This window comes from Simochromis diagramma, unplaced genomic scaffold, assembly GCF_900408965.1.
Source record: "Simochromis diagramma unplaced genomic scaffold, fSimDia1.1 OVJJ01000683.1, whole genome shotgun sequence".
In the NCBI taxonomy this organism is placed as follows: domain Eukaryota; kingdom Metazoa; phylum Chordata; class Actinopteri; order Cichliformes; family Cichlidae; genus Simochromis; species Simochromis diagramma.
The window spans coordinates 2,473,438-2,499,026 of record NW_024387158.1 but is presented as its reverse complement, the minus strand read 5'-3'; the positions used below and the strand labels follow the sequence as shown (position 1 = coordinate 2,499,026).

At 40.3% G+C, this 25,589-nt stretch overlaps 1 protein-coding gene across 1 annotated transcript in view; it reads left to right on the top strand.

Moving 5' to 3' along the window:
• The window catches only part of megf10 (multiple EGF-like-domains 10), a 58,924-nt gene that overhangs the window by 21,621 nt on the left and 11,714 nt on the right, over nucleotides 1-25,589 (top strand). Inside the window, exons 6-20 of the mRNA XM_040048692.1 lie at nucleotides 2,218-2,464; nucleotides 4,538-4,658; nucleotides 4,874-5,010; nucleotides 6,495-6,707; nucleotides 7,620-7,794; nucleotides 10,816-10,936; nucleotides 11,711-11,874; nucleotides 12,269-12,371; nucleotides 13,220-13,366; nucleotides 14,692-14,826; nucleotides 14,988-15,116; nucleotides 15,291-15,419; nucleotides 21,719-21,847; nucleotides 22,798-22,926; nucleotides 24,015-24,242. Of these exons, the coding sequence (XP_039904626.1) occupies nucleotides 2,218-2,464; nucleotides 4,538-4,658; nucleotides 4,874-5,010; nucleotides 6,495-6,707; nucleotides 7,620-7,794; nucleotides 10,816-10,936; nucleotides 11,711-11,874; nucleotides 12,269-12,371; nucleotides 13,220-13,366; nucleotides 14,692-14,826; nucleotides 14,988-15,116; nucleotides 15,291-15,419; nucleotides 21,719-21,847; nucleotides 22,798-22,926; nucleotides 24,015-24,242 (2,307 nt within the window). The remainder of the gene's footprint in view (nucleotides 1-2,217; nucleotides 2,465-4,537; nucleotides 4,659-4,873; nucleotides 5,011-6,494; nucleotides 6,708-7,619; nucleotides 7,795-10,815; nucleotides 10,937-11,710; nucleotides 11,875-12,268; nucleotides 12,372-13,219; nucleotides 13,367-14,691; nucleotides 14,827-14,987; nucleotides 15,117-15,290; nucleotides 15,420-21,718; nucleotides 21,848-22,797; nucleotides 22,927-24,014; nucleotides 24,243-25,589) is intronic.

The window sequence follows — 25,589 nt, the reverse complement described above, 5'->3', positions numbered from 1 at the left end:
TTACTCTGCATGCTAGGCATATAAATGCCAAGCTGTTTGTGGTAGTCGAAAGAAGGAGCTCGACCTTAAATAACATTTATTGCTAATAAAAAAACAAACAAATTATTTATTTTGACTTAAAATGTAACTGAGAGCTATACCTTCTCACCATCAATTCAAGTTGTATTTGCAGTATTACTACCTTTTTATTGATATTTTACACAGCATCCTATCTTTTTTAAAATGTCGATTTTCAGATTTGTGTTCAACTATTAAAAGTTTTGGACTAGTTTTGACTCTCAGTCAGACTCAGTCAAACTCTCAGTTATTTTTGCTGAAAATCAAGCAAGATGACACGAAAGATTATCAATTTTATACTATAGGTGCATCTACTAGGAGGCTACGATAGCACTGGAAACCACAAGTATTTTTGAGTCCCTGAGCTTTTTGCGGTGCTTCATTGCACTACATATTAATACATGCAGAAATAAAGTTGCTTGTGAAAGGATACAACTGCAATCAGTGTGTTTTACTGTGGATTTTTCACAGCCAGCAGCTTTTCATTAGTTAGCAGATACACCAGGCTTTGAGAATAAAAGTTGAAGCCCAAAAAACTACAGCCAAAATGTATTAGCCAGTTGCTTATGTTTAAGACAAAACAAGATTGCACTGAGGACATGGTGTGGAAGGTCATGCACTGGACTGATGAGATTTGTAGTCAGTTCTTGTAGGCAATTATCAGTCTTTAAACATAAATTAATGAGAGCTTGACGGGATGGTGCTTCATCCCTAGTGGATATGTTGTCTTTTTGTTCATTTTTAGTTGAGACTTTCCCTCTGCAACATTATATGCTGACCTGGCAGCTAATATGCTGCCAGGTCAGCATATTAGCTGCCAATCCTCAGCCTTTTAGCAGTAGGCTGAGGATTGTGCAACATTTTAACAGTCCTTAACTTTGCAGATGTAATTTACATGTATACATCCTGGTGCCAGTACTCTTAAGCCACTTGATTCTATACATCACAGTTCTTAGACTTCTAATAACTGTGATGTATCGGACAGATAGAACAAGATTTACTAAATCAGTCATAGGAATTGACAGTGATAGGGATTAGAGCAGGCACTGCAATAAGGCACGAGGGATGTTGGAGGTCAGGAGAAAGAGGTAGGGAACAAATAACTTGAGAACAGAAAAAAAAAAAGTGAATAAACAGAAAGACTTTGACACCAACACCAGCTATATGTCAATTTAGCAGGACAACCACAGGAAAATGGATGATAATAGACAAATCATGGATATATTACAATGAATAAGATGAATAAGTTACCGCTAATAAATACTCCATGTGTTGACAAATGCAGAAAAGCCTTGCGTAGCTTAAATAGCACCTATTTCTTTCTTTCTTTCTTTAAATTTAGATGTGTGTGTATAATATACAACAAAAAATGAATATCTTCCTGACAGCAGAATATACAGAAAACTCCAGTGTTCCACCCACAAACCATTTGGCCTGATAGAAACCCCCAAAACCTGTAGATGGTGCTATATTCATGAAGAACCAAAGGCAGAAGACTATACTATGACATGCCAGAAAAGGATATTCTGTTCCAGTATAGAGGAGCAAAGATTACACTTACAACTCAGATGGGGGTTATAACGAAGGATGCAGAAATAAAGCTGCGCTGCATTTATTTATTTAGGAAAGCAATTAGGAAAGCCCAGAAACTCCACACAATGCTGAGCACATTGAAAGGCACACCTAAGAGAGCCTGAGGCATTTTGTAGTGAAGAATGATGAGTAGTTATTATTATTATTATTATTATTATTATTATTATTATCTTGGAAGTATTTGGTGGCACATCACATATTGTAAACATTTATGTCACTTATTTTCTCTGCTATTTTACTCCTAGACAGCTTTAAAAGTAATAAAAAATAAGAATTATAGCTATATTTAAATCGACTTCAGCACTCCGAGGGACTGAAAAAAGATCTGGACAGTAATACTGATGAGTGTTTTGAGTGAGTTTTTATGTGCAAGCCGAATAAGGTGCTAACTCCCTATAATAGATTTTACTTGCAGACTCAAGGCATCTCTAACTTAATGATCTATTATAGCTTCGTATGCAATTAGAAATGACAACCTATGTCCAGTTCTGTGACACATGTCAAGTAAGATAAACATGAAAGATAAAAAATATGTATTTAGATTTTTTTTTCTTTCTTTCTTTTCAGCTTGTGACAATGATCACTGGGGTTCCCACTGCAGTAACAGATGCCAGTGCCAGAATGGAGCTCTGTGTAACCCTATCACTGGAGCTTGTATCTGCACTCCTGGATACAGAGGTTGGCGCTGTGAGGTGTCGTGTGCAGTAGGCACCTATGGGAATGGATGCCAGCAGAAATGCCAATGCCAGAATGGTGCTGCCTGTCATCATGCGACCGGAGAATGCAAGTGCCCACCGGGATACACTGGTGCTTTGTAAGTCAGGAGAGATCATTTGTTAAATTGGTTTCCTGCTTCTAATACCAACAGTGACATAAAAGAAAAGGTAGGCACCTATAAGAATGGATACCAGCAGAAATCGTAGATTGGTGCTGCCTGTTATTATGCAACTGGAGAATACCAGTGTGCCCACCTCCATCTAATGCCAACAGTGACATAACATTAAAAGCCTAGTATCTGGTCATGGCAATTTCATTTATACAGCACATATCATTATTCTTAAACATTGTGTGCACACACTGGACGGTTCTCTGGACTGTTAAAAGATTTGCACCAGATGAGAAGTCTGACATGGTTACAGTGCAAGTCAGAGACCAAAGCACTGAGAGCTTTACAAATTAATAGAAAGATTTTAAAGATAATTCAGAAGTGACTTCAGTATTGATGCTAAAAAAACTAGTTCATGCATTTATTATTTCTAGGCTGGAGTATTGTAATTTATTATTATCAGGTTGTCCTAAAAACTTCTGCACTGACAGTACTGACAGGGACTAGAAAGAGAGAGCATATTTCTCCCATAGTGGCTTCTATTCATTGGGTCCCATTTAATCCAAAATCAAATTTAAAATCCTTTTCATCACATACAAGGTCTTGAATAATCAGGCCCCATTTTATGTTAAAGACCTCATAGTACCGTATCACCCCAATAGAGCACTTTGCTCTGAGACTGCTAGTTTACTTGTGGTTCCTAGGATATTTAAAATTAGAACGGGAGGCAGAGCCTTCAGGTTTTAGGACTTTCTTCTGTGGAACCACATCCTAGTTTGGATTCACTAAAGACACACTCTGCATTTAATCATTAGTAAATATTAATCTCTGGCTCTCTTCCACAGCACGTCTTTTGTCTTGTCTTCCTCCCCTCACCCCAACCACTCATGGTCACCCCTCTCTGAGCCTGATTCTGCTGGAGGTTTCTTCCTGTAAAAAGGCAGTTTTAACTTCCCACTGTCACCAAATAGGGCATCATAGGGGTTCATATGATTGTTGAGTTTCTCTCTGATCTACCTTACATTGTAAAGCACCTTGAGGTGACTGTTGTTGTGATTTGGTGCTGTATAAATAAAACAGAATTGAACTGCAATTTAATTGAATGTAGAAATTATGAAAAAGATTAGAAAAAAATGTGTGGCAGTGCTGAATAAATAACTACAAGAAATATTCTTCCTTTTACTAGAAACTTTGTTGTAGTAATAGAACATTTATTAAGTTCAGACACTAGTGTTTTGGAGGAACTGATTAATTTATTAATGGATGACAATAAAAAGGAGTTATACTGATCATTTTTTAATTTTATGTCATTGTTGAAGCACAGAATATTCCATTATATAGATAGATATATAGTATCTACAGTCAGGGGAATAATTATTTGATTGCCCACTGAATTTGTTAGACTGCTCACTTATGAATAAATAAACAGTCTCTAATTTTTATTTGATCACCAAGCAAAACCTGACTTACTAACTGATGGAGAAACCCTAGTTGGGAAGCACAGTAGTAAGACATTACTTCTAGTTTCCCTAAAGGTTTGCACAAAGGACAGATTTTGTCCCACTTCTCTTTACAGAAACTAGGACACACTGTGACTTAAGTGTGGTTCTACTTTAACCACTCCTTTGTTGCCTTGGTGGGATTGTTTCCATTATTGTCACGCTGGAAGACCCATCCACATGTTCTGGGAAAGGGAAAGAGGTTCTCGTCCAAGATTTTACAGTACAGAGCCCAGGTCTGTTGAAGTTGACCTGCATCATTAGCAAAGACTAATAGTACTCAAAGTACAGTCTTTCCATCTCTGTGCTTGACTATAGGGATAGTGTTCTTTTAGGTAATATTCAGCATTTTTCTTCCATCAAACACGGCAGGTCGAGTTGATGCCAGAAAGAGCAACTTTAAAACAAAGTTTTAGTGAAACAAGGGTCAGCACAATTTTACTTTATACTTTTTATATCTTTTTTATATCTATAAAATTACTAGTTGTCTATAATCTCAAAGAAAACTCAGAAGTGCAAAAATGTACCAAGTGTTGTTTTCTTTTTCTTTCTTTTTTTGAAGGTGTGAAGAACTCTGTCCACCAGGTAAACATGGACAGCAATGTGAGGAGAGATGTCCATGTCAGAATGGAGGAGTGTGTCACCATGTAACCGGAGAGTGCTCCTGTCCAGCAGGATGGATGGTGCAGACACTAACTGTTGCTTAACTTTTTAAGAAAATTCAGCTCACTAGACATGCTAGTATTTTATGGTAATATGCAAGCATGAGCTAAACCAGAGAGAAACTTTTGATACTTTTGATAGGAAGAGAATTTATAATTTAAAGAAGTTATAATTATTGAAGTTATTATTGCAGATTCTGTATACGATAAATACATGTTTGTGCTGTTGTCTGCAGGGAACTGTTTGTGGTCAGCCATGTCCAGAAGGGAGATTTGGAAAAAACTGTTCCCAGGAATGTCAGTGTCACAACAATGGCGTTTGTGTGTCATCTACTGGACAGTGCATCTGTAGCCCTGGATACACAGGAGAACGGTAAGAGAGACCTTTACAACAAAGCCCCACAGTACAGTACAGGGTTTTTTATACCCAAAAATCAGGATATCCTCAATACCAAACATCTCCATAACTAATAATTAAAGCTCAGCGTGCATAGAAGTGACCTGCAGAACCTTAAGTATTTAAAGACTGTGTGGAGGAATGGGCCAAAATCATACCTGAGCAAAGTTTCTCCATACATGAGGCACATGTATGGAGATTTATGTTTATGTTGGAAGTGATAGCAGAGCTGTACGTTTGAATTTGTTTCATAAATCCCTCAGTCAGAACATGGTTAATTATATTTAGATGGAAGCTAGCAAGCTAACTCCCTGCTAACTTCTAAAGCCGTTAAATGTCATAAATTCTGTTTTCATGGATGCCTGGATGTTAAACTTAATTGTTACACCTGGTAGAGCAGCCACACTGATCATTTTATTAGAGAGGAAAGAATTTAGACAGTTTCTCTCTCTCTCAGTAATGCTGCAGTGATCATTTGACTTAGGGACCTGCAGCGTAGTTTGTGCCCAGAAATGTCTAATGACGTCAGACTTAAAGACCGGATAGGGACAAGAGGGACAACTCGTCTATCTCTGGGGGTCCCTGAGGTAGTTAAATAACTTCTTGGTGTCAGGGCCCCTGGGGTGGATGAGGTTCACCCTGAGTTCCCGAAAGCTCTTGATGTTGTAGGGCTGTCTTGGTTGGCACGCCCCTACAATGTTGTGTGGAGGGGTCAGGGTACCTCGGGATTGGCAGATTGGGGTGGTTGTTTCCATCTTTAAGAAGGGGGACCAGAGGGTGTGTACCAATTATAGGGAGAAAACTATATGTCAAGGTGCTGGAAAGGAGAGTCCCTCTGTTATTTGAACCTCGGACACCAGAAACACAATGTGGTTTTCGACCTGGTTGCTCGCTATCTAGTGTTGGTTTAAAAAAATCGATTTGCCGATTCAAACTGATTTTAGTTTGAATAATGAAATATCGATTCATTACATCCTGAATTGATTTTTTCAATATAAATGTATTTTGCCAGAAAAACGCCAAAATCTCAGGTTAAAGGTCACTAAACTATTTCAACAACTGCCAAACAGCTAAAACAGCAAATGAGAGCAGGTAAATGGATTCCGCAAAAAGATGTAAACACAAAGCACCTGACGGGCATGGACATGCGCGTGCTGAAAGCCGACATCGCACAGAATCTGAAGCTGCAGGTTTCATCACTCTTTGTTTTTATACATAGATATAAAATATGGATATGTACTGATAAATGGTCTGAATTATAATATTTCTGACTGTCGAGAGACAGACAACCACACATTCCAGATTTGCAGCCAGTAAAAAACAAATTAACCTTAGGCCTCTTTCCATAGTCACGCAGCTAAATACACAACAATTCATATTTCATTTGAGAGAATGGTCATTGATCACCACCTCTTTTTCCTAATCACTGTCTCTGAATATTTCTGTGTCTCTATAAACAGGTGCCAGGATGAGTGTCCCCTTGGTACTTATGGTGCCTCCTGTGCAAAGACATGTAATTGTGAAAACAACAGCAAGTGCTACCACAGCAATGGAATGTGTCTTTGTGAGCCAGGATACACAGGAAAGACATGTGATGTCCGACTGTGTCCTGAAGGAATCTATGGCCTGCGTTGTGATAGGAAATGTCCGTGCTATGTCCAAAGCACTCGTGGGTATGTAGTAAATCATGTTGTCATCTTTGACAAACTTTGATCTGCAGATCAGGGTCAGTTTGAAGCCATTTGATTAATGCTGCCTCACGGTTCCCCGAATTCCAAAATATAACTCTGTGTTTCCTTTGTATCTTCTGGGTTTTAGCAGTTTGACATGTTGCGTGTATAGATTTGTGTATATGACCGCTGTGTCTGTAGACAACTGAGTGTAGTGATCAGTTAGCCTAGCACAGCTGGTGGGCTGCATGTGTCATTGCAGATAACAGCTGTTCTGCTTCTTTCTCAATGGGACTGCTGTGTCAGATACACCATCTGTCAGTCAAACTCTGTTACTATCAAATATAGCCACATTTCACCTGTATTACTACAGTTAACCCACACACTGAAAAATGAAAAAAGTCTTCCTCAGGTATATTGTAATTCATTTTTAGATTTAGATTTTAGATAGTCTGGTCTGGTTTTTTGTTTTGTTTTTTTGTTGTTGTTGTTGTTGTTGTTTTTTGTTTTTTTGTTTTTTCAGATTTAGACCAAGACAGCTAGAAGAAACACTTGTGGCCTGATTTGCCTGTTGCCACTGCTGTTAGGCTTTCAGTATGTTTCCAGTGAGCACTGTTAGGATGTAGAGACGTTGTACAAGCTAAAAGAAAAGCTAAAGCTCAGTCCCACAGGGAAGCATGACAGTGCACTTCATATTTGTAGCTAACTGCAGAAATGCTAATGTGTTAGCTAACCTTTGGGATTAAATACTAGAGATAGTCACTGATCTTAAAAAAAAAACCAGGTCATTGAAAAATTTGTTTCAAGCACACTAAATACTTTAAGTAGGAAATAGTACTGACTAGTAGGAATCTTGACTGTAGGAAACACCTCAACAAAGTTTATAACTATTATCTTTTTCTCTCTTGTCACCAGCTGCCACCCGATATCAGGGGAGTGCACATGTCTGCCTGGTTGGTCAGGTCTCTATTGCAATGAGACGTGCACTCCAGGATTTTATGGCGAGTCCTGTCAGCAGGTGTGCCAGTGCCAGAATGGTGCTGATTGCCACAGTGTGACTGGAGAGTGTATCTGTGCTCCAGGCTTCACGGTAAACCCATATATTAGTATGTGTAAATGCCAGTGAGTGTTTTATGTCACAAATCATAAATATGTGATACATGATACCAGACCTAAGTATACAGCACATGGTACATGCAATATTGTAAGACATTGCTGTAATCACATTGCATGTTTTTTGAAAAGCAGCAATGTGATGCATTGCTGTCTAAATTCAGTAATCACTGTAGTTAGTAAGCAGCATAAACAGAGCTGCAAAATGCAAAACCATCTGTTTCCAAATAATAACACATTAATAACCTATGAAGCTAGGCTGTGCTAGGATGCCACCTGTCATGAAATTATTCACTTCTAAGTATTCCACATAACTATTAGAACAAAGTGTAAGTGATTAGGAACAATAGCAAAAAAGTGGTGGGCCACATAAAATACTGAAGCATATGGATCACCACTTTTAATAATAATGATGGATTGCATTTATATAGCGCTTTTCGGGCCCCTCAAAGCACTTTACAATTCCACTATTCATTCACACACTGGTGGAGGAAAGCTACAGTTGTAGCCACAGCTGCCCTGGAGCCAGAAGCGAGGCTGCCATATCGCGCCATCGGCCCCTCTGACCATCACCAGTAGGTGGTAGGTGAAGTGTCTTGCCCAAGGACACAACGACCGAGACTGTCCGAGCCTTGGCTCGAACCGGCAACCTTCCGGTTACAAGACAACTGCCAACTCTTTGAGCCACGATCGCCCCGCAGAGTCAGTAGCTACAGAACTCCAAATTTCCTCTGGCCTTCAGATTAGCTCAAGAACAGCAGATAGAGAGCTTCATGGAATTCCTTTTTCATGGCCCAGCAGCTGCATCCAAGCACAATGCAAAATGTTGGATGCACACTGCCACCGGACTCCAGAGCAGTGGAGACATGTTGTCTGGTGTGATGAATCATGTCTCTTCATCTGGCAATCTGGGGAACAAGTCTAGGTTTGATATTTGCCAGGAAAAATGTATTTGGTCTAACTGCATTGTACCAAGTCTAAAGTTTGGCGGAGGGGGATTATGGCTACCTTCACACTGCAGGTCTTAATGCTCAATTCCGATTTTTTGATCAAATCCAATTTTTTTGTCTGCTTGTTCACGCTACAAATAAAATGTGACAGCAAACGCGCTCTAGTGTGAACCCTCAAAGCGGCAAAAGAAGACGTCACACACAACACGCTCTGTTTAGACCCAGACCAAACAGTATTGTTTGACTGATGGCCGTTAATATAAAGACTTTTTTCCTACTTTACGTTTCCCAATTTTGCTTTAAGTTATAAAGTTATTTTGTTATTTGCAAGTGGCTGTTTTAGAGAGGAGCGGTGCTTCAAAGGATAGTTGCAGATTTCTGTCAGAATCTGCAGATTATACAGTACAAATAAAATGTTCACGTTTCTCCAATACTGTCTTCCCAACAGTTTCACTGACATCTACGCTGGATGGCCAGGAAGCGTTCACGATGTCTTCTCCGCCGCTGATACTTGGCGTCTGTCTTGTGTCAGTGATGTAAAAGACGGATTTAATGTGACATGACCGTTCAAACAGCAGTCGCTTTCTAAAACATCAGATATGTATCGGAAAATGACCCAGGTCAGATTTGAAAATATGGGATTTGTGCTGTTCACACTGTCATACCATGATCGGATATGGGTCGCATAGGGTCAAAAAAGTCGGATTTGATGCGCTTTCGCCTGCAGTGTGAACGTAGCCTAAGTTGTGGGGTTGTTTTGCAGGAGTTGGGCATTCCCATAAACACCTTCCCAGAGGCGTTGAAGCTGTTATAGGTGTAAATATCAGCTGTTATAGCTACTGTAAACCCTATGCATTAAGAATGGGATATGAAGGCAGAGGGGTGCATAATCCTGGCAATTTAAATGGGAGTTATTTGGCAATGAAGGAAATGTTGCAGAGTAATGCAAGCAGTATTTTCTGCTGGGAATTGTTAATGCATGTTGTTCATGGGAAATATATTTGCCTTTCTTAAGTAAGATACATAATACAAGCACAAGTTATACTTCCAAACACTGTGTGGGCCCACTAACCCGTCTGACTGCCTTATTCACAACCATCATTCCAGTATAGATTAATGTTTCAAAAATTACCAACAAACAAATGGATAATGTGAGGCTCTGCCCGTACTGTTATTGCATATGTGGCTTTGTAGAAAGATCTAGTGGCAACAGGTTGAAACGTCGACAAAATGTGCAATTCTGTTTTCAGAAAAAAGCTCTTAATTATTTTCCTTTTTCACACGTACACATCATAGTTTTGTCTGTCTGGACACAACTATTTTGGGACTGTTGAAAATTTTAGAAAATCTAAATATTTGCTTCCTTTCCTAGAGTTAGGTTCCCTACTTACTTGTCTCCTACTCTGTAAGTGAAAGCAAAATGGGTTAGCTTAGCAATGAGTGTAGTCAAAGCTCAGAATTATTCCTCACAACATCAATTCCTTTGAATAATGTAGCTTGTGAGGCTACATTATGTGCTTAAAGAATTGTGTCAAGGCAACCAGTTCTCCAGCCACAGTAGTCGTATCCAAATAGATTCAGTGAGCAATTGTTTGCATTTTGGGTTCTATATAGATGTGGCAATATGATCCTCATCTATACAGAATCCAAAATCTTAAATCTCCTGCTTATAATTTTCTAAGAAGCTGATAGGAAATAGTTTGTTTCATTTTTGCATGTATTACACTGCCATGAAAAATAACATCTGAGAAGTGTTTAGTTGCCTCTCTTTAAGTGGCTATGCAGCTACACTCAAACATTTTAAACAGCCATAATGAAGCTATCCAAAGCTATAAGGCACGCAGAAAAGAAACAAGAGTAAAAGAAGAGTGGATCAGAAGTCTTTAATGTGCTATGTGACTATGTCAAATACAGTTTGATGAACTGTCCCTTCAGGTCTGTTAATGATCAAACTTTACACAAAAGACAAAAGCAAGCAAAGTCACCAAGAAATGAAACTGTGTTGTTTCCATCGTCACTGTTAGCATTTTGTCTTTTAACCTTCTCAGGGTCCCATATGTTCAGTGCCATGCCCAGCAGGAACATTTGGTGTGAACTGCTCCTCCAGCTGCAACTGTAAGAACAAAGCTAAGTGTTCCCCCATAGATGGATCCTGTTCCTGTAAGCCAGGTTAGTTACTATTAATATAACCCCTGCATTTGCTACAAGTTACAGCCATTTCTCTATATAGTTCCCCTGGATTGGTTATTAATATCCTTCTGATAAACACTTGATGAGTCAAACGTTTGACTCATCACATCTAAAATATTCCCAGGTCCATAGTGCACTCTTGCTGAGATAAAGCAGTATTTGCTCTGAATGATAACTGAATATAGGAATCCAAGAATTTAAACTAAAGTCAAAGGATTGCAAAAGTTAAATAAGTATTGTCTAAATTCATGAGCACTGCCTGTAGAAGCCTAGAATGAAAATGCGAGGTCAGAGACTTTGCCTTCCTAGTCCAGCAACACCTTTATCTCCTCTGCACACACATTAGAGCCTGCAATACATTTTGTGATGCTCACCTTGCTTCTCTTCACTAACATTTGTTTAACTGATCTTTTTCAATAGTCTCTTTTGTCTCCAAAATATAAAAAATAACCTTCATCAATGTCCATAGTTGTGTTTTTATTTCTATGGTACAGTATCATTCTGTGTAGGCTTTCGAGTTTTCTCTCTCCCTCTCTCTTTCAAAACTCGGTCAAATGAAGTAAATATTCTACACTATATTTGAGCACTAGTTCAACTAGTTCAGTTTATCAAATTAATACAAATCTCAGTTCGTGTGTTATATTAATACAGAAATATTTTGATCTTTGTGCTGCACTGAATAAAAATGCTTTCATAAGTTAATCAAAAGTAAGGTTTACATGTGTTCAAATATAAATTACCTTGTCTAATCAGGGTGGCATGGGTTAGACTGCTCCATCAACTGTCCCAGTGGCACCTGGGGTTTGGGATGTGGTTCCGCATGCATTTGTGGGAATGGAGGAGCGTGCAACCCATTGGATGGTCACTGTACCTGTGCTCCGGGCTGGAGAGGAGAGAGATGTGAACTCCACTGTCAGGTGAGTTATAGGATTATATTGAAGCTCCGAAAGTTTTTTGAAAAAGAAAATCATTGTTCTATGTTTTATCACTACTTTCAAAAAAGTGGTATCTTATTAAATTTGTAAATAGAATTCAAACAACAAAAATACAAATCATTTGAATTTTATATTTGAATAAATATAGTACAAAGACAAAATCTGATATTGAGAAGTTTGAACGTTTTTGAACTGTTTTTGGACCTCAGCTTTTAATAACACTAAACATCTGTATTTTGAAACGGAGCCAAACCACACCTCAGACCATACACCATATTTTTGATTATCTTGATAACCAAATGCCACATGTCATATGAATGAACATGTTTCTACATTTCTTCATGGATTGCCTTGTTTGTTTGTTTTTCCCCCTTAGGATGGTACCTATGGTCTGGATTGTAAAGAACGCTGTGACTGCAATCATGCTGATGGATGTCACCACGCTACTGGTCACTGCCGCTGTTTGGCTGGATGGACGGGTAATACCTAATTACAATGTGCCATGTGTCATAAACTGGCTGTGAAGCAGGCAGCGTAGGACCCAAATGCAGACTCACAGACAGAACTTTAACAAAAAAACCCAAACACAGCTTTTATTATAGGATATAAAATACTGTCACAGCGAGTGAGATGAGCCGTGTGGAGATGATAAAGGAGGATCCAATAGCAGGCAATTGTGAGGGTGTGAAGGTGATTTATTGAACACAAAGTACAAAATAGAAAAACGGCAAACGGGACTGCAGACTGTCTAAACTGAGAACAACTAAACTACAAGACACGAACCAGAACACGAACATGAAGGAGGATGGGCAGAGGTAAGTGATGATGGACAGCAGGGAGAACACACAGATGAAACACGGTGGATACACAGACGGACCAGCGGCTACTACAACAGAAGACACGACTTAAATTAAGTCTGCATGCTAAGATTGTATTTAAAATGCGGAGGTCTGCATTTAACATAGTTATTGGGCTTTAAAACTGACACTCTGTTGGGTCTTTGCCTTCTTTAGGAAGAACCAGTATTATGGCCTCTGTCCAGGATGGGGCCATTGTTTTTTACTGTAAGGCGTAATTAAAAGCTTATGATACCTTACTCTCCCTTTTTTTCTTCTTTTTGTCATCTTCACCAGGGGGGGTTGGCAGGGGGCTTTGCTGCTGATCCTCAATTAGACCTTCTCTAAAAAATAGCCATGGACTCACTTCACCTTTAGCATCAATAGATGTTTTGGTTTTTTTCGTTCACATTCAGGATTGCAGTCTTTGATAGTCAAATTAATGTAAGAATGTACTGCAATGATGGAAACACATCTGTGTGTGTGAACAGGTATCCACTGTGACAGCGTGTGTGCAGAGGGCCACTGGGGTCCAAACTGCTCCCTCCCCTGTAACTGTAAGAATGGAGCATCCTGCTCTCCAGATGAAGGAACCTGTGAGTGTGCTCCAGGATACAGAGGCCCAACCTGTCAGAGAAGTAAGTCCTACATCAACACCACACAATACTGTAAAATCATCACATAGGTTGTGGTGAGCTAAAATGATATATAGGTTTATTTAACCTCACTCTGATTTAATAGTTATTATAGTCATCAATAGTCATGAATAATATCAGTGTTGTTAAAAAAAAAAGTCTGGGACAGAAATAAACCTTGTTTTCACATTTGAAAGAAAAAATGAACATCAAAAGCAAAATGTGATATGATTAACCTGCATCTGATGATTTAAGCTAGGGGATTTAAAATATTTTGACATGGTTCAATTAAAATATTTGTACTTATTATCTTAACTCGTTTAATGTTAAAATATATAACAGGAAGGTCCATAAGTATTTGGACAATGACACAAATGATGACACAAGTATTTTAAGTCAAACACGTAACTACAGATTTTCTGTTTTAATGTAAGGAGTTTAACGAAAGTATTACACTAACTGTTCAGGAATTGCAGCTTTTCATATACATAGTCAGATATTTTTACAGGCTCAAAAGTGATCTGAGCATTTAATGACAAGAAGTCCCATGGCCAAGTGAGGCCTGTTGGCTTATTATTCCATGAGAAGTTGAAAGATGTGGAGCTGAGAGGTGTCAATGCAAATAAAGTCAACATAAGGTGGAAAACCAAATTTTATCAGAAACACCAAAAACTTTAGGAGCGATCAAATGAATTAACTTTAGTTAATAAAAGCTAAAGCGTGAATGTCTGCCAGGCTTCACAACACCTACTCGAGGAGGTAGGGTATCATTGTCAAAGTCTATAATCAAGAAATACCCTCACACAGTTAAATACAGAAGGCAAACAACTGATATACAATCACTTACTTTACTTTACTGTATTGATTTATATAGCACTCTTCACTGGCTATAATCAAGAGTGGGAAGGCTTGGGTACTGTCCCAGAAAGTAGAGTCAACAAAGTCAGAGAACAGCAACTCTTGAGTAAGGTGTGTTTTTTTATGCTTGAATGATTAATGTCAAATGATTAAATGGCCTAATAGCATCACTCAGCAAATGGTCAGGTGCAAGGCCTGAACTAAAAATGGGTGGAAAAGAAGCCAATCTTCAAAAAAGACATTTAAAAGACCTTCAAAAAGCGTGGAGAAGATAACTTCTCTGGCTCCTTTTAACTAAAATATAAATACATTTAAGGTGGCTCAAGAGTTTTGCACAGTACTGTAAAATCCACTAGGACGGTGGACAGAGGAATAAAATTACCACAAAAAATATCCCCATCACTGTCCACAAATATATGATCCAACAATTTTATAAATTGCTTGTTGTGTTTGCTCTGTTTTGCTCGCAGTCTGCTCGCCAGGTTATTTTGGTCACCACTGCAGTCAGACCTGTCCACAATGTGTCCATAGCAATGGACCATGTCACCACATCACAGGACAGTGTGAATGTCTGCCAGGCTTCAAGGGAGCACTGTGTAATGAGGGTGAGTGACAGGCCACATACTGTTGCTTCCAAGAAACAAATGCTGGTCACGTAATTCAACTAATGTAGGTAAAGGGTTAGTGGTCAAGCTTCCTGTTAATGTTAATCTTTGATGTAATATTCTGAGTAAAGTATGACACATGTTAACACATGTCTATACAGTGTGTCCCAGCGGTCGTTTTGGGAAGAAGTGTGCCCAGAGCTGCAGTTGCACAAACAATGGAACCTGTCATCCTATTGATGGCTCCTGTCAGTGTTACCCAGGATGGATTGGCAGTGACTGCTCTCAATGTGGGTTTACTCTGGAAATAATTATATATTGCAATTTATATATGCTTGATAATGTTACCGCCCTGTATTATTCTTGGTTATGAAAAAATTATTGTGCTGTGAAAGGTTCTTTAGAAAAGATTATTTAGCCATCAACTGGTTCTAGCACTAACATTTGATTATCACATTTTGTAGCTTGTCCAACTGGTCACTGGGGACCCAACTGCATCCACACATGTAACTGCCACAATGGAGCATACTGCAGCGCTTATGATGGAGAATGCAAGTGCAGCCCAGGATGGACTGGCCTCTACTGCACACAGCGTCAGTCAAATTGCAAACACACATACACATGAACACACACCTAAGTTATGTCATTTAGTCCAAATTGTAAATGGTTAAGAGAAAGACAAATTTTTGTTCTGCCATTGTCGAGCATTGCCATGCTCAAACTGAAAAAACAAACGATAAGAAACAATCCAAGGGCGCAAACCTTTCTTGGCAGTTTTTACTTTTTTATAGTATTTCTATATATTAATTTCACTTTGTTTGTTTTTTTACTTTAAGAAAATAGTTTAAGTTTGTAGTGCAGTAAAAATCAGATAAGGGTGGCATGACAGATGTTTAGACAAACATTATGTAGGAGTAAGTAAAAAGTATTGATTTGTAAATAACTGGACATGGAAAAGTTGTTATACATGTATATAAATATAACTTGTTATATAATATTATACTACAATTTTTCTAACTAACTTGCACCTCATTCTCTTTCTCTTAGCAATACTTTCTTTAAAGATTTAACACATTTTGTTGTCAACTTGAAAGAAAGGTTATGTATAGGATCTGTACTGTAAAAATGAGATCGGAGGTCAAATGGGACAGGATATTTGGATGCAAACTCTAATGTGATATGTCGAATCCCCATATACCAGTATCATTTCCTAAATGTTTCCAATACAAACAAAGGTAGTTCAATAAGGAGAGATCATTTGGAAGAAATGAACATGATTTGTTGCAATAGAAACATTAATGCATTTGGCAATTAGATACGATGACTCATCATGGCAGAACAGAATCCCAGTGACAACAGGATTTAGGACAGGACCCCTTGGACTTAAGGAGCTTTGATGGTGCTCTGAGTGACTCGGGTGAGGTGGAAATTTGACGATGCTGGCTGCATGAATGAGAGCATGAGAGGGAGAATGACAGGGCACTGAGATTTAAACCATACAAAGTGGAAGCTAATACGCATAAGCTTCATTAGAATTTTAAGCATAGTTTAAAAGATAAAAGACATTTTAGAATTTTTATGAAACTTGCGTTTATTTGACTTTAAAGAGGAGTGACCTTAATAAGAAGTGGGCTACCGGAACAAGAAGGCAAGGGACGAGAATAAGGAGCTGTTGGAATGCTTCTATGCAAAGAATTCCAGCAAAAGGTGGTTACATGAATAGGATGTGGGACCTATGGCTTCTTTGTCACCCAACTTCTAGATTAAGAGTGAATCAACTAATAGCTCAGTGTTCCAACATCCAGAAGAAGCAACTGCTACAACTAGAGATGAGAGATGAGGTACAACACAAATGCTATGGCAGGACCTCAGGCCATGGGGGAGATATCATCATCTCTCTGAGATTGGGTACCAAACCCGATGAACAACTGGTTCATTGAAGGCTTTGAGTTTGAAAGAAGCTGAGCTGAAAGAGAAGACCATGGCTAAGCTTGAAACCTGGACCCTCCGTGGCCGATTACCAAGCCTTGGCTACCCACTTGGAACGGTATACCAGAGAGATAGTAGTCAGGAGAAAAAGCCAGCTGTTCTCCACTAAATAATTAAATCTGTACTGACAGTGGCAAAGGAATGATATGAGAAATGCACCACCAAGACTGGAGACGGAGCAATACTGGAATAGCATATGGAAGAAAGATGCTCAGTGGCTGGTGTAGCTAAGAGCAGAACTGAGGGGATTGCACTACATGAACAGTTAAACATTACAGTGGCAGGCATACAAGAAAGATTGTAAAGCATGAAGAGTTTGACAGCACCAGGCCCTGACATGATTCGCACCTACTGGCTAAAACTAACTGGAATCCATGAGTTTCTGACAGCACAATGGAAAAAGCTACTAAGTGATGAGATGCACCCAGACTGGCTAACTTAAGGCCAGACAGTCCTAATCCCCAGAGGGGACCAGTCACATCTAAATACGATGGGACTGTTAGAAGCCACTGTCATCAAGACAAGTATGGTCCTTACTGCGAGGGACCAAGCAGCCAAGGCATAGAGGACACTAGAAAAAATGTCTTCAAAAAGGGTTTTCTTTATTTTAACCCTCAAAAAGACAAAATTCCAAAACATAATTAGCAGGCCCATAAAAGAGGTCAACTAAATATAACTCTACAAAAAGTAATTTCCAGAAACTTAAACAAACAACGTGGACACAACTTAACCCACAAACTGACCTAATTACAAAGACACATGAGGGTAGCTTTTAAAGTGGTTTGGCCAAACCATTTACACACAGTAGGGGGGGGAAACAAAAACACACACTAATATTAACTAAGCACAGAATAACATAAGTAAACCTAAAACACCCCTGTTCCTGATAAGCACATGGTTGGTACTGCTGAGCAGGCATTTTGTTCTCAGAATCCTGAGCCAAGACAGGAAACAGCCACAGCCCAAAACCAGGTAATTCAAAGAAAGAGAAACATAATTAAACAGAAAACATTTTTAGAAAAACCCCACAATGCTATTATGCGTGCGCCTCATAATATCAGTGTTAGGTTTAAATAAAATGATTAATGAATTATATTAATGAAGAAAACTGCAAACCAAACTAATAAAGTGAACAAATGGACTTGATTTACCCATGTGTGGCTGATGCCATTACACTTACCATGAATAGGGGCTTTCATCCCAAATCCAGCACCCTGAGTGATCTTAGTGTTAAAGGTCCAAGTCTGATCCTATGAGTATTACCCAGTACACGTGCCCATGAGTACCCCGCTTATCTCTGAGGAACTATTGTCTCTGAGTAACCTTGCAGGTCAAGGGAAATTTCTCAACCTCACCTGTTAACAGCAGAGTCTATATTCCTCATATATAGGCATATAGTCCATGCTATTGGTAACTGACTGGGTTAAGATGGAAGCACTTTTTCCATTAGTACCTACTCGAATCGACTCGACGCAGCTTGAGGCAATACAGCTTGGCTTGACTCTATTTCTATTACAATCGAGTGCCATCTTATGTGTGTGGTGTCCTTATAGCAACACGGCCAAACGTCCTGTGAGGTCATTTGTATGCAACACAAATGCTACAAAATAGGTGGAACAAAGCCAATCTGAGCCATGAGCTTCCCAAATACAAGCAGTATATTAAATGCCCGACCAGAGAGGAGAGGACATTAGACCACTGTTACAGCACGATCAGCGGGGCCTATCGCGCGGTGCCCCGCGCTTCACTCGGACTTTCTGACCACGTCATGATCCACCTAATCCCCGCGTACAGACAGAGGCTGAAGCTCTCCAAACCTGTCGTGAGGACTAAAAAACTGTGGAGCAACGAGGCTGTGGAGGAGCTTCGCACGTGTTTGGAGACCACAGACTGGGACACATTGAAGGCTGCTTCTAACAGCTTGGACGAGTTTACGGACACTGTCACCTCCTATATCCACTTCTGTGAGGACAGCATTGTGCCATCACGCACCAGGGTGAGTTATAACAATGACAAACCCTGGTTTACTCCTAAACTCAAAAAGCTGTGGCTGGAAAAGAGAAAGGCGTTCAGAAGCGGAGACAGGGACTGCTACAGAGAGGCCAAGTACAGGTTCACTAAAGAAGTGGACATTGCTAAACATCAGCACTCTGAGAAGATGCAGCAGCAGATCTCAGAGAATGACTCGGCCTCTGTGTGGAAAGGTTTTAGGAATATCACAAACTACAAGCCTAAAACCCCCCACTCCACTGATGACTTGCTCTTGGCCAACACCCTCAACGACTTCTACTGCCGTTTTGACGAGCCATCAGGCAGCCTTCACACCTCCAACGGCCCCAACAATAGAGACACTTTGGACACTCATTCCCCCACCTCTCCCCCCTCCATAGAGCCATCACCACCTTCAAACTGTTCACCTACAACACCCCCCTCCTCACCCCACACAAAAGAGGATTTCACACCACCTCCTCCCACCACAACTCTTCATATTCATGAAGCAGATGTGAGGAAGCAGTTTAAGAACCTGAATGCTCGGAAAGCTCCCGGCCCAGACGGCGTGTCTCCTGCCACCCTCAGACACTGTGCAAACGAGCTGGCCCCAGTGTTTTCTGGCATTTTCAACTCCTCACTGCAGGCATGTCATGTGCCTGCCTGCTTCAAGTCCTCTACCATAATCCCTGTCCCCAAGAAACCTAGGATCACTGGACTAAATGACTACAGACCCGTGGCTCTGACATCTGTGGTCATGAAGTCATTTGAGCGCCTAGTTCTCTCCCATCTCAAAACCCTCACGGCCCCCCTCCTGGACCCCCTGCAGTTTGCATACAGAGCCAACAGGTCTGTAGATGACGCCATCAACATGGCCCTACACTTCATCCTGCAGCATCTGGACTCCCCAGGAACCTACGCCAGGATCCTGTTTGTGGACTTCAGCTCTGCCTTCAACACCATCCTTCCAGACCATCTCCGAGGCAAGCTTTCCCAGATGAATGTGCCTGATCCCATCTGCCGGTGGATCACTGACTTCCTGACGGACAGGAAGCAGCATGTGAGGCTGGGAAAGAATGTCTCGGACTCCCGGACCATCAGCACCGGCTCCCCTCAGGGCTGTGTTCTTTCTCCTCTGCTCTTCTCCCTGTACACCAACTGCTGCACCTCCACCCACCAGTCTGTCAAGCTAATCAAGTTTGCAGATGACACCACCGTTATTGGGCTCATCTCGGACGGGGATGAGTCTGCCTACAGGAGGGAGGTTGAACGTCTGGTGTCCTGGTGCAGCCACAACAACCTGGTGCTGAATGCCCAGAAGACAGTGGAGATTATTGTGGACTTCAGGAAGCACACAGCCCCACTCCCCCCCATCATCCTGACTGACACCCCCATCACCTCTGTGGACTCATTCCGCTTCCTGGGTACCACCATCACCCAGGACCTGAAGTGGGAGCCCACCATCACCTCCGTCATCAAGAAAGCCCAGCAGAGGATGTACTTCCTGAGGCAGCTGAAGAAATTCAACCTGCCAACACGGACGATGATGCAGTTCTACACTGCAATCATCGAGTCCATCCTCACCTCCTCCATCACCGTGTGGTACGCTGGAGCCACTATCAGGGACAAACAGAGACTGCAGCGTGTTGTGCGCTCTGCTGAGAAGGTGATTGGCTGCAGACTCCCATCTTTGCAGGACCTGTACACCTCCAGGACACTGCAGCGTGCAGCTCGGATCTCAGCTGACCCTTCTCACCCTGGACACAGTCTGTTTGACCTGCTCCCCTCAGGCAGGAGGCTCCGGTCCATTCGCACCAGAACCTCTCGCCATAAGAACAGTTTCTTCCCCTCTGCTGTTGGACACATGAACAATAACCATATGACTGTCCCCGCCACTAACACATGACCCTACGCTGTGTCACTGCATCATTCCATGTTTGGCACTGATCACCACCTGCACTCATGTATATATCTTTCTACGTAGCACTCTTAATTCTTATTCTCATGTATATATCTCATGTATATCTCATGCACATATCTTTCTACGTAGCACTTTTAATTCTTATTCCTACTTTTATTTTTTTCATGTCTATTTAAGTGCTATTTATGACACTATGTTTGCACTGAAGCACCGCAGCAATTTCCTAATGTTGTAAACCTGCTCAACATTTGGCAATAAAACCCTTTCCTTTCTGATTCTGATTCTGATTCTGATTCTGATTCGGATGTCGAGGCGATGTTTGTACCAGCTGTTGGGTCGATGGCTTTTTGTCAGACTCCGGAAACATGGTGTTGTTTTTGTGAGAACATTTTCCACGTTGGCGGGTTTCAAAAATTGCAGTTTTGGTTTTTGTGAAGAAGACGCTTTCATGACTCATTGAGTGACACAACTTTCAATTCAGTTTCATTTATACAGCTCCAAATCACAACAACTGTTGTCTCAAGGCACTTTATATTGTAAGGTAGACCCTATAATAATATATACAGAGAAAAACCCAACAATCATATGATTCCCTCATGACCATAAGACTGACTAGCCAATTGATGACATGCATTCTGTTGATGTACTTTTGGATCGCTTTGGATAGCTAGCTTGTAATAATACTCATCGTTCTTGTATTGACATTTGTGTCCCAGTGGCAGGCGGGTCACATGTTGGCCATAACACAAATGACTAGGTAGCATTAGCAATTTATAGCCAACAGAATTTGATTAGAGTGAAAATATAAGATTAGGTGGGCCCCATGTGATTTTTTTTTGGATTTTAAGGGGGGTGCAGCACTCTTCTCTTTGGGAATGGCTGATCCAGATGATACTGGTATAATCTTGGATAAATTTGTCAAAGGTACTTTTTTAATTTAAAAAACTGCATATTTTAAAAGTACAGAATATAATGACGATAACTTCTTTGCAGGCTGTCCGTTGGGTTTCTTTGGGAAGGACTGCTCTCAGACTTGTCAATGTAGGAATGGAGCCGACTGTGACCACATTTCTGGACAGTGCACATGTCGAACTGGTTTCATGGGGAAATACTGTGATCAAAGTAGGTTACAAGATATTGCTGCCTGTTTTGTTTGCTTTTTTGTGTTATGGTTTTTTTTTTTTAAGTTTCAGTTTTTCTTTTGTTTTTGTTTTTGTTTTACTTTAATCTTGTCTTATTTTTCAAGTTTTTAAACAAAAGTTGGAAGCTGCACTATCCTGTCCTTTGGTGGCACCTTTAGTCAGTCACCTTTGTATAAATACCTCCTGCCTTATATCCCCCATTTTCCAGATTCTCTTTGTTCAACTCACTTAGCAGGTTTTAATTATTTTCTTTGTGCATTCTTGATTATCGATATATCGATATATTGCAAAAAGTATTTGATCATTTGCCTTCACGTGCATATGAACTTGAGTGACATCTCATTCTCTCATCCATAGGGTTTAATATCCTGTTGAACCACCTTTTACAGCTCTAATAGCTTCAAGGTTTAAGGTTAATGGGAATTCTTCCACAAGCGCACTTATGAGACCAGACACTCATACTGGACAAGAAGGTCTAGCTCTGCTTTAATTGATCCCTTTCTGTTCTTTTGGGCTGAGGTCAGGACTCCGTTGTAGAAGAGCTTGACTAACCTGCACAGAGCTTGGCCTGGCTCACAGTCTCTGCTCTAAATTATCCCTTTCTATCAGTTCTAACGAGCTGAGGTCAGGACTTGCTCACCCATGTCTTTATGGGCCTTACATGTGCACTGGTATGCAGTCATCTTGTAACAGGAAGGGGCAATCCCCAAACTGCTCCCACAGAGTTGGGAGAATGAGATTGTCCAAAATGTCTTAGAGTTTCTTTCGCTGGAGCCAGTCCCAATTCCTAAAAAGCAACCCCACACAATAAATTGCCCATAGGTGTGAATGGTTGTCTGTCTATGTGTTAGCCTCGCGACAGACTGGTGACCTGTCCAGGGTCTACCCTGAACAGAATTAACCTTTTTCTTTTCTTTTTCTGTTTTCCAGAGTGTCCTCCTGGTTTATATGGTTATGGTTGCCATCAGGTCTGTGACTGTCTAAATAATTCCACTTGTGATCACATGACTGGTTCGTGTTACTGCAATTCAGGTTGGAAGGGAGCTCGATGTGACCAAGGTGAGAATGTACTTCAGTAAAAATGGAATCAAACGTTGTTTAATGACACAAACTACAAACCTAATTCACAAAAACAAAAAAGTTGTGATGCTGTGTAAAATGTAAATATAAACAGAATACAACCATTTGCAAATCATTAATGAGCTTATCACTCAAAGACTTAGATGGAGTTTTACTTTTTCTGAAGTCCTTAACATTAGCCTTGTCTGTCCTAATAGGAATAGGCCATATTGATGTGCTATCCTAGACCTAAAAACAAAATGAAGACTTTGGAGTGGCCTAGTCAAGGTCCTGACCTGAATCCAACTGAGATGCTATAACATGACCTTAAAAAGATGGTTCAAGATCAAACACCCTCCAATGTGGCTTAATTACAACAATTCTGCAAAGATGAGTGAGTCAAAATTCCTCCACAGCACTATAACGATAAGGCTCATTTTCATTTATCACAAATGCCTGATTGCAGTTTTTGCTGCTAAGGGTGCCGCAAGCAGTTATTAGGTTTTGGAGGCAATCACTTTTTCACACAGGGCCATGTAGCTTTGGATTTTTCCCCCCTTAATAATAAAAATCTTGATTTAGAAACTGCATTTTGCATTTACTTGTCTTATCTTTGTTTAATATTTACATTTTATCCCAAACATTTAAGTGTTCAAACATACAAAAAAAATAGGAAATCAGGAAGAGGGCAAACACTTTTTCACTCATCAATAATTCAGTAGTTTTTTTTCAGCTAGATTTCAATTTGTTTGTGTAAATAGTGAGTCTTCGTCACTCAAAAGTTAGTCACATAGTTCCACAGGGTTCTGTGCTGGGACCAATTCTGTTTATATTATACATGTTTTGCTTAGGCAATATTATTAAAAAAAATACTGCACATATTTTCATTGCAAATTATTGCTTTGTGTTTTACTTTACATTTTACACAGCATCCCACCTTCTCTGGGATTGAGGTTATAGAGGTTTAATTTAATCAAATTTACTGATTTCTCTAATCACTCTCCATTAGAAAAACTAACTCATTTAAACCTAACAGACTCAAAAACATCTAATTCTTATTCTACATTCCCTCCCCCTCCTGTGTGCAGCTGGTGTGATTGTGGTGGGCAGCCTCAACACTTTGACTAGTGCAGCGATGCATGTAGACTCTTACCAGATTGGAGCCATTGCAGGAATCATTATCCTTGTGCTGCTTGTGCTCTTCCTTCTGCTCCTCTTCATTATCTTCAGGAAAAAGCAGAAGGGCAAAGAGCCCACCATGCCATCTGTGACTTACGCTCCTGCTGTGAGTGTTGCTGCTGATTACAATATAACAGGTACATTTACATATTTACTTGTTTTAAACTGCAACTAGGTCTCATTGTGCTGTACCAGCATTATTTCTTCTAATATTTATACTGTTTTCCTTGTTTGTTTTATTGATTTCAAATGGTTAACCTCACTACAAATTTACAGTTCTAAACCTTATATTGCTAAGCTTATACAGGGAGTGCAGAATTATTAGGCAAGTTGTATTTTTGAGGAATAATTTTATTATTGAACAACAACCATGTTCTCAATGAACCCAAAAAACTCATTAATATCAAAGCTGAATGTTTTTGGAAGTAGTTTTTAGTTTGTTTTTAGTTTTAGCTATTTTAGGGGGATATCTGTGTGTGCAGGTGACTATTACTGTGCATAATTATTAGGCAACTTAACAAAACACAAATATATACCCATTTCAATTATTTATTTTTACCAGTGAAACCAATCTAACATCTCCACATTCACGAATACACATTTCTGACATTCAAAAACAAAACAAAAACAAATCAGCGACCAATATAGCCACCTTTCTTTGCAAGGACACTCAAAAGCCTGCCATCCATGGATTCTGTCAGTGTTTTGATCTGTTCACCATCAACATTGCGTGCAGCAGCAACCACAGCCTCCCAGACACTGTTCAGAGAGGTGTACTGTTTTCCCTCCTTGTAAATCTCACATTTGATGATGGACCACAGGTTCTCAATGGGGTTCAGATCAGGTGAACAAGGAGGCCATGTCATTAGTTTTTCTTCTTTTATACCCTTTCTTGCCAGCCACGCTGTGGAGTACTTGGACGCGTGTGATGGAGCATTGTCCTGCATGAAAATCATGTTTTTCTTGAAGGATGCAGACTTCTTCCTGTACCACTGCTTGAAGAAGGTGTCTTCCAGAAACTGGCAGTAGGACTGGGAGTTGAGCTTGACTCCATCCTCAACCCGAAAAGGCCCCACAAGCTCATCTTTGATGATACCAGCCCAAACCAGTACTCCACCTCCACCTTGCTGGCGTCTGAGTCGGACTGGAGCTCTCTGCCCTTTACCAATCCAGCCACGGGCCCATCCATCTGGCCCATCAAGACTCACTCTCATTTCATCAGTCCATAAAACCTTAGAAAAACCAGTCTTGAGATGTTTCTTGGCCCAGTCTTGACGTTTCAGCTTGTGTGTCTTGTTCAGTGGTGGTCGTCTTTCAGCCTTTCTTACCTTGGCCATGTCTCTGAGTATTGCACACCTTGTGCTTTTGGGCACTCCAGTGATGTTGCAGCTCTGAAATATGGCCAAACTGGTGGCAAGTGGCATCTTGGCAGCTGCACGCTTGACTTTTCTCAGTTCATGGGCAGTTATTTTGCGCCTTGGTTT